At 45.5% G+C, this 8230-nt stretch overlaps 1 protein-coding gene across 1 annotated transcript; it reads left to right on the top strand.

Annotated features, from left to right (window-relative positions):
- The first annotated feature begins 692 nt into the window (after positions 1–692).
- Positions 693–7381, top strand: MRGPRX2 (MAS related GPR family member X2). The gene is made up of 2 exons (XM_043920993.1): positions 693–904; positions 5172–7381. Exons 1-2 carry the CDS (start codon positions 894–896, stop codon positions 6235–6237), a joined length of 1077 nt encoding a protein of 358 aa, XP_043776928.1. The 5' UTR covers positions 693–893; the 3' UTR covers positions 6238–7381.
- Positions 7382–8230: the final 849 nt, after the last annotated feature.

The raw sequence follows: 8230 nt of genomic DNA, 5'->3' as shown, positions 1-8230 counted from the left end.
TATAAACTATATAGAACTAAAAAGATAAGGAAAGCTTTTTTTTAAAAGTCTTTAATAAAAAAAGAAATACAATCTAGCTAACAAATATCATGACGCAGAAGGAGAAAGGTGCCACAGTGTACTGGTGGTATGCTAAATTCCTTATCTTTTATAAGGGAACTCAATATACCCTGTTGCTGATATTCATAAATCAAAAATATAAATGTAGGGTTTTTTTTTTACTATATAAAGCTATAATATTAACATCTAAAAGAATTAAGAATGGCAACTGGACCTTGGTTGCTACTGGGAAATGAGATTAGGAGAGATGTTACTTTTCATTTTTGCACCTTAGTCTATGGCCACACAATCCTAAATGCACCCAAACTAGTCATTTTATGCACCTTGGTATCATTGGAAATAAAATGAATGTGCATTCACTACTTCTGTGATCAAATTTTAAAAGATCAAGAGAGCCAGGCCATGCAGGGCCTTGAATGCCAAGCAAACCGTTCTTTAGCTACAGAAGCTCATGTTACTTGGTGGGTCGGCGTCCTGCACAGGCTCACGGCAGGCAGCAAAAGGCTTTAGGACAGCCCTTCCTCACAGGGAGGGGGGACCGAAGAGGGTAGGATGGGTACGGAGGCAGAGATGAGTGACTGGAGTCAGGGCAAATAAAAAACCATCTCGTGAGCTTTCTTGTCTCTCTCATCTCCAGGACCTCTCATTGGCCAGTCCCCCTCCTGCAGGAAATCGCAGGGCCTTTCAGCATCTCGATAAGCCTCCCTGGGTCACCAGGCTGCCCTCCTGCTCCTGCAGGCAGCCACCCATCCAGAGGGTGAAAAGCATTCTCTGCCGTTTGTCAATCCCAGGAAAGCTCTTTTCGTTTCTACTCACCACCTCCAGCAAGAAGAATGGTGTCAAGGTAAGAGTCTGCTCAAGAACCATCTCTGATCAAAGGCAGATTTGTCTCCTCTTGAGTCCACACTCTCATGAGTTCATGTCGGGGTAGGGCAGGCAGGGGGTGCAGGCACTCGTCAGCAACAGTCAGGAGACAGGAAGCTCCCAATGGAAGCTTTGGCTGCTGGTAGCTTGGACTATGGGAGAGCCCAGCAGGGTCAAGCAGGTTCTTTCTGCTTCTGTTCCACTTCCCTATATGCTCTTCTTCTCTTCAAATATTCAAATCTGCTTATGAAGACAAATATTTTGTGAATTCTAATTTAGGGAGGGAGATGGTATGCGGGCATTGAAAAGCTAAATTGCTGTTGATAACCTCAGGCGTCACCGATTTGCTTGCTAGTCAATGTTATTTTATTTTGTTTGTTTTGTTTCTTGTATCCTTGTATCTGGCCTTGTCCCAGCAGAAAATACAGGGCATAATCTAAGATGGTAATTTAGGAGAATTTAGCGCAGGTGGGCACAGCTAAGGGGAATCTCTAAAGGATGTTGGACCCCGACCCTCCCCCACCCCCAACCAAGACCAAGTCTCCATAGGGAACTGTTACTATTGCTGGGCCTGATGGGGAAAAGGAAGAAGTTACCAGAACCCAGGGGGCGCTCTGGCTGGAGCTGTAGTTGTCACTGTGGTTTTAGGCAAGGGCCATCAGACAGGGGCTATGTCCTCAAGTAGCATAACACTGCCAACTACCAACTCACAGCCTGGCAGGGAGGCAGCCAGGGAGCTCAAAACCCCAATCACTCTCTTCCGCCTCCTCACCCTTCAGCCTCCTGTTAGCGCCGCCCTTTCACTGGAAGCAAACGGGAGGCAGGGGGAGAGGGAGGCCATCAGCTAGGCACTGATGCATCTCCTCCCGGAACACAGAGATGGGCACAGAGGAAGGAAGGGAGACGACGGCCAACGGTGAAACCCTCTCTCTTCCAAGGCCTCCTCACAGTCCTGGGACTGGGTCAGTTTCTCATTGTATCTCCTCAGCTTGTTTCTTTGACTGTTGGCTTGCACCTCTATCTAGTGTCACTTCTTTGGAATAATCTTTCACCGTCATCAGAGATGGGCTTCCCAGGTGGCGCTATCGGTAAGGAATTCACCTGCCAATGCAGGAGACACAAGAGACACGGGTTTGATCCCTGGGTCGGGAAGGAGGGCACAGCAACCCACTCCAGGATTCTTGCCTGGAAAATTCCATAGACAGAGGAGCCTGGCAGGTTACAATCCACAGGGTCACAAACAGTCAGACATGAGTAAGTGACTTAGCATGCACACATCATCAGAAATGCCTTGAGAATGTATTCATTGGGTTTTAATTTTGATGTAGCCCAGGTACTTAAAAGTATTGAGTTGACCAAAATACTCATTCAGGTTTTCCATACCATCTTATGGGAAAACTCTTAACGAACCTTTTGGCCAACCCAATATTTTCAGTTTGCGATTTTGGTTTCTCTAGAGAAAAATCCATAATAAGAATGACTTAAACTGTGTCCACCACACAGAGCCAGGCTCTGGGAACCTACCAATGCATGGAGAAAAGCATCGTCTGTCCTTATAAAGCTCACACATGGGGCCATTTCTAGCTCAAGAGGCCTCCTGACCCACTCACACCTGTCATAGCAAGAGCTCTTCATGACCCTAAATCATGATCTCCTTTCTTCCTAGGGGGTGCAGTCCTCTTGGTCACAAAGATGGCCCCCACAGCATGACCTCCTGGCCCTAGAAGGTTATCTCAGTCCCAGGCAGAAGGAATGCTGAGCTTAGAGTCCTTTGGTCACCCTCTCATAATTTGTCCATATTTTTCTCCTCCTGCCTCTCTGAGGACATGACATGGCCCAGGAGGCTGACTGGAGGTGACATTCTCATGTCATTAGAGGGTCGTGTTGCAGTAGAGAGAGCCGAGTCAGAGAGTTGCTGTTGTTGTTCAATCACTAAGTTGTGTCCAACTCTTTGTGACCCCATTGACTGCAGCACACCAGGGTTCCCTGCCCTTCACTATCTCCCTGAGTTTGCTCAAACTCATGCCCATTGAGTTGGTGATTGCTATCTAACCAGCTCATCCTCTGTCACCCCTTTCTTCTTTTGCCTTCAACCTTTCCCAGCATCAGGGTCTTTCCAGTGAGTCAGTTCTTCACATCAGGTGGCCAAAGTACTGGAGCTTCAGCTTCAGCATCAGTCCTTCCAATAAATATTCAGGGTTGATTTCCTTTAGGATTGACTGGTTTGATCTCCTTGCTGTCCAAGAGACTCTCAAGAGTCTTCTCCAACACCACAGTTCAAAAGCATCAATTTTTTGGCATCAGTTCTTCTTTATGGTCCAACTCTCACATCCATACGTGACTACTGGAAAGACCATAGCTTTGAGTATATGGACCTCTGTCAGAAAATTGATGTCTCTGTTTCTTAATATGCTGACTAGGTTGGTCATAGCTTTTTCCCAAGGAGCAAATATCTTTTAGTTTCATGGCTGAAGTCACCATCTGCAGTGATTTTGGAGCCCAAGAAAAGAAAACTCTGTTACTGCTTCCACTTTTTCCCCTTCTGTTTGCCATGAAGTGATGGGGTCAGATGCTATTATCTTAGTTTGTTGAATGCTGAGTTTTAAGTCAGCTTTTTCACTCTCCTTCTTTACCCTCATCAAGAGGTTTTTTAGGTCCTCTTCACCTTCTGCCATTAGAGTGGTATCATTTGCATATCTGAGGTTGTTGATATTTCTCCTGACAATCTTGATTCCAGCTTGTGCTTCATCCAGCCCAGCATTTCACATGATGTACTTTGCTTAAGTTAAATAAGCAAGGTGACAATATTGTACTCCTTTCTCAATTTTAAACCAATCACTTGTTCCATGTCTGGTTCTAATTATTGCTTCTTGACCTGCATACAAGTTTCTCAGGAGGCAGGTAAGGTAGTCTGGTATTCCCATCTCTAAGAATTTTCCACAGTTTGTTGTGATCCACACAGTCAAACGCTTTCGTGTAGTCAATGAAGCAGAAATAGATGTTTTTCTCAAATTCCCTTGTTTTCTTTATGATCCAGTGAATGTTGGTGATTTGGTCTCTGGTTCCTCTGTGTTTTCTAAACCTTGTACATCTGAAAGTTCTCGGTTATGTACTGTTGAAGCCTAGCTTGAAGGATTTTGAGCATAACCTAACTAGCATGTGAAATGAGCACAATTGTACAGTAGTTTGACCACTCTTTGGCATGCCCTTCTTTGGGATTGGAATCAAAACTGATATTTTCCAGTCCTGTGGCCACTGCTGAGTTTTCCAAACTTGCTGGCATATTAAGTGCAGCACTTTAACAGCATCATCTTTTAGGATTTGAAATAGCTCAGCTGGAGTTCCATCACCTCCACTAGCTTTGTTTGTAGTAATGCTTCCTAAGCCCCACTTGACTTCACACTCCAGGATATCTGGCTCTAGGTGAGTGACCACACCAGCATGGTTATCCAGGTTATTAAGTCCTTTTTTGTATAGTTCTTCTGTGTATTCCTGCCATGTCTTCTTAGTCTCTCCTGCTTCTGTTAGGTCCTTACTGTTTCTGTCCTTCATCATGCCCATTCCTGCATGAAATTTCCCTTGATGACTCTAATTTTCTTGAAGAGATCTGTAATCTCTTCCATCCTATTGTTTTTCTCTATTTCTTTGCATGTTATTTAAGAAGGCCTCCTTATCTCTCCTTTCTAGTCTCTGGAATTCTGCATTCAGTTGGGTATATCTCTTCCTTTCTCTCTTGCCTTTCACTTCTCTTCTTTCCTCAGATACTTGCAAGGCCTTTCCAGACAACCATTTTGCCTTCTTGCATTTCTTTTTCTTTGGGATGGTTTCGGTCACTGCTTCCTGTACATTGTTACGAACCTCCGTCCACAGTTCTTCAGGCATTCAGTCTATCAGATCTGACCCCTTGAATCTATTCATCACCTCCACTGAATAATGATATGGGATTTGATTTAGGTCGTATCTGAATGGTCTAGTGGTTTGCTTTGCTTTCTTTAGTTTAAGCCTGAAATTTTGCAATGAAGAGCTCATGATCTAAGCCATAGCTCCAGGTATTGTTTCTGAGTCAGAGAGAAGTGGGTTTAAATATTCCAGGTCTCCAGGGCTGTGTGGACTGCAGGAAGCATCTAAATCTCTGCAAGCCCCCAGTTCCCTCCTCTGTGACAGGGGGACAGTAACTCCCACCTAGCAGGGTGGCCCTGAGAATGGATGATCACACAGCAGGTGCTTTCACATCTCTGTGTTCCCAGGAACACCAGCGGAGGGTTTCTGAGCTTGGATCCAACCACCGCAGCCTGGGAGACAGCATTCACATCCATGAATCACACTGGCCAGGCCCATCCTCAAACTTTCAACGCGGTGACCGTGACCCTGTACCTGCTGACGGCCGTCATCGCCCTGGGGGGACTGGCAGGAAACGCGGTGGTGCTCTGGCTCCTGGGCTTCCACTCGCGCAGGAACGCCTTCACCGTCTACATCCTCAACCTGGCGGCAGCCGACTTCTTGTGCCTCTGCTGCCAAGTTATCGATTCCGTGGAGGCCCTCATCACCTGCTGCAGCCACAGTTCCAGCCCCGCCTTTCTCGCCACGGTGATGACCTTCGCCTACCTGGCAGGCCTAAGCTTGCTCAGCGCCATTAGCACCGAGCGCTGCATGTCCGTCCGGTGCCCCGTCTGGTACCGCTGCCGCCGACCCACACACTTATCAGCCATCGTGTGTGCGGTGCTCTGGGCCCTGGCCCTGCTGCTGAGCACCCTGGAAGGGAAGTACTGTGGCTTACTCTTAACGAGTTTCAGCCATCATTGGTGTCGGGTGTTCGATTTCATCGCTGCCGGGTGGCTGATCTTCTTATGTGGGCTCCTGGCGGGGTCCACCCTGGCCCTGCTGCTCAGGATCCTCCGAAAGTCCCAGCGCATGCAGCTGACCAGGCTCTATGTGACCGTCGTGCTCACAGTGCTGGCCTTCCTGCTCTGCGGCCTGCCCTACGGCATCCTCTGGTTCCTCTTAATCTGGATTCAGGATGATCTGTTTGCCAGCCCCTGTCACCACTGCCTGGTTGTCTTTGGCTTGTCCTGCGTCAACAGCTCCGTCAACCCCATCATTTACTTCTTCGTGGGCTCCTTCAGGCAAAGGCAGGCAAAGAGGCGAGGGCGAGGGCGAGGGCGCCGGACCCTCAAGGCGGTGCTCCAGCAGGCCTTGGAGGACATATCAGAACTGGGTGAAAGCGAAAGCTCCTTTCCTCGGGCAACCCTGGGGTCGGGGAGCAGTCTGGTGTCGGGAAGCGGTCTGGTGTTGGGAAGCGGTCTGGTGTCCTGATTCAGGGTCTCTGCCTTGGTCAGACACACTGTGGCCTTGAGCGACAACTTCCTCTCTATCACTTCGGGAGGATTTCTTAGGTTCTCTCAGCCTCTGGACCCACCCTGACTGTAAAACGGTTAAACAAACCATCTGGGTGCTGAGGATTAAGGGAGACAGTGCCTGTGGCACAAGCGCTGCGTGTTGTCTTCAGGACTGTCTTACCCAGGGGTCTTCACCCCACTCCATGGGAGCTTCGCCAACTCTGGGTTCCAGGACTACTTCCACTTATGAAGAATCCCACCTTCAGCAGAAGTTGAACACATGCACAAAAGGTCTTAAGTTTCTTTGGTCACTGCACTTGCTAGGGATTAAACATGACATTTTTGACCAGTTTATTACAATCTGTTACTTTCTTACTATCAGTTTTTATACAAGGAAAAGAATTCAATTTCCATTGAGCCCCAAAGAGTAGTCTTTGATTTTGCCAGGCCTCAGAATGACTCCTAAACTGGATAAATGTTTATTGAATAAATGACTTAATGAATGAAAAAAAAAATGATGAATTTTTAAGTCCAGCCTGTGCTAAATCTCCATTTACCAGATTTGAATCCCATCTTTAAGTCTGTTGCTTTCACCATTTTCAACTTTTTCAAGCATGACGTTTTATAACCAGATAAATCAATAGTAAAGCATATCTGAGGTTTGTAGTGGGTCATCTTCCTGTGATTTCCTTCTGCATACCCTCCAGTAGAATCCGACATGCACACCTTCTCACTCCTACTCCTTCATCATTGCCCTGGAGCTCACTGATCCTTCATGCACGTTTCCAGCGTGTCTTACTAGACTCTGTTCTCTGAGAACAGGATCTGTGTCAGATTTACCTTCTATTTCAAAGAGCTCACAGCACTGACTTTAGTAAGCTAGTTACACACAAAATATTTTTGTTACTTGTTCTATAAAAATAAAATATTAAGCTTAAATGTTGCATCTTTCAATAATTTTTAACTGAAGTATAATTAAGACAGAGTGATTGCACAGATCATTAGTGGATACAGTTCAATGAGTTTTGGCAATAAATACACACCCATGTGATTGACATAGACACACTTCAATATATATAAAATAGATAACTAATAAGTACAGGAAACTCTACTCAATACTCTGCAATGATCTATATGTGAAAAGAATCTAAAAAAGAGGGGCTATACATACATGCATAACTGATTCACTTTTCTGTACAGCAGAAACTAACACAATATTGTAAATGAACTATACTCCAATAAAAAATTTTTTAAATAAATAAATATGCACCCATGTAACAAAAAGCTCCCATCAAAACATAACACATTTTCATCACCTCTGAAAGATCCCTCGTGTCCCTCCCAGCCATTCCTCCTGCCCCAGAGGCAACCATCATATCTACTTGTGTCACCAAAGATTACTTTTGCCTGAACTTGGACTCATACAATGCACTTTCTTGTTCCCGCCTTCCTTCACTCAGCATAACATTTGGGGGATGTACTTACGACATTGAATTGCACATACCAGTAGCTTGTCTCCTTCACTGGATGGGTGTCTACAGTTTATTTTCATACTGATAGATACATGTGGAGTATTACACTCTTGACTATTGTGAATAAAGCTGCTGTGAACATCCTTATTCAAATCTTTTTGGGACATAAGTTTTCATTTCTCTTGGGTAAATAACCTGAACTGAAATTGCTGGGTCTCATGGAGCAACTTTATAGAAACTGTCAAATTCTTCTTAAGTGGTTGTGCTATTTCCCGTCCCCACCAGCGATGTGTGGAAGTTCCAGTTCTTGTGCACATTTCCTCACAAGCATGGTGCTACCAGTCTTTGGAGTTTCAGCCCTTCGGATGAGTATGAAGTGGCATCTCATTATGTTTTCATTTGCATTTCCCAAATGACTTAAGAAATTGAACATCTTTTCATGTGCGTATTGACTACTTGTTTTTCTTTGAAGTGTCTGTTTACCTTTTGCCCATTTTC

This window comes from Cervus elaphus, chromosome 2, assembly GCF_910594005.1.
Source record: "Cervus elaphus chromosome 2, mCerEla1.1, whole genome shotgun sequence".
Taxonomy (NCBI): domain Eukaryota; kingdom Metazoa; phylum Chordata; class Mammalia; order Artiodactyla; family Cervidae; genus Cervus; species Cervus elaphus.
This window is presented reverse-complemented; position numbering and strand designations above follow the sequence as displayed.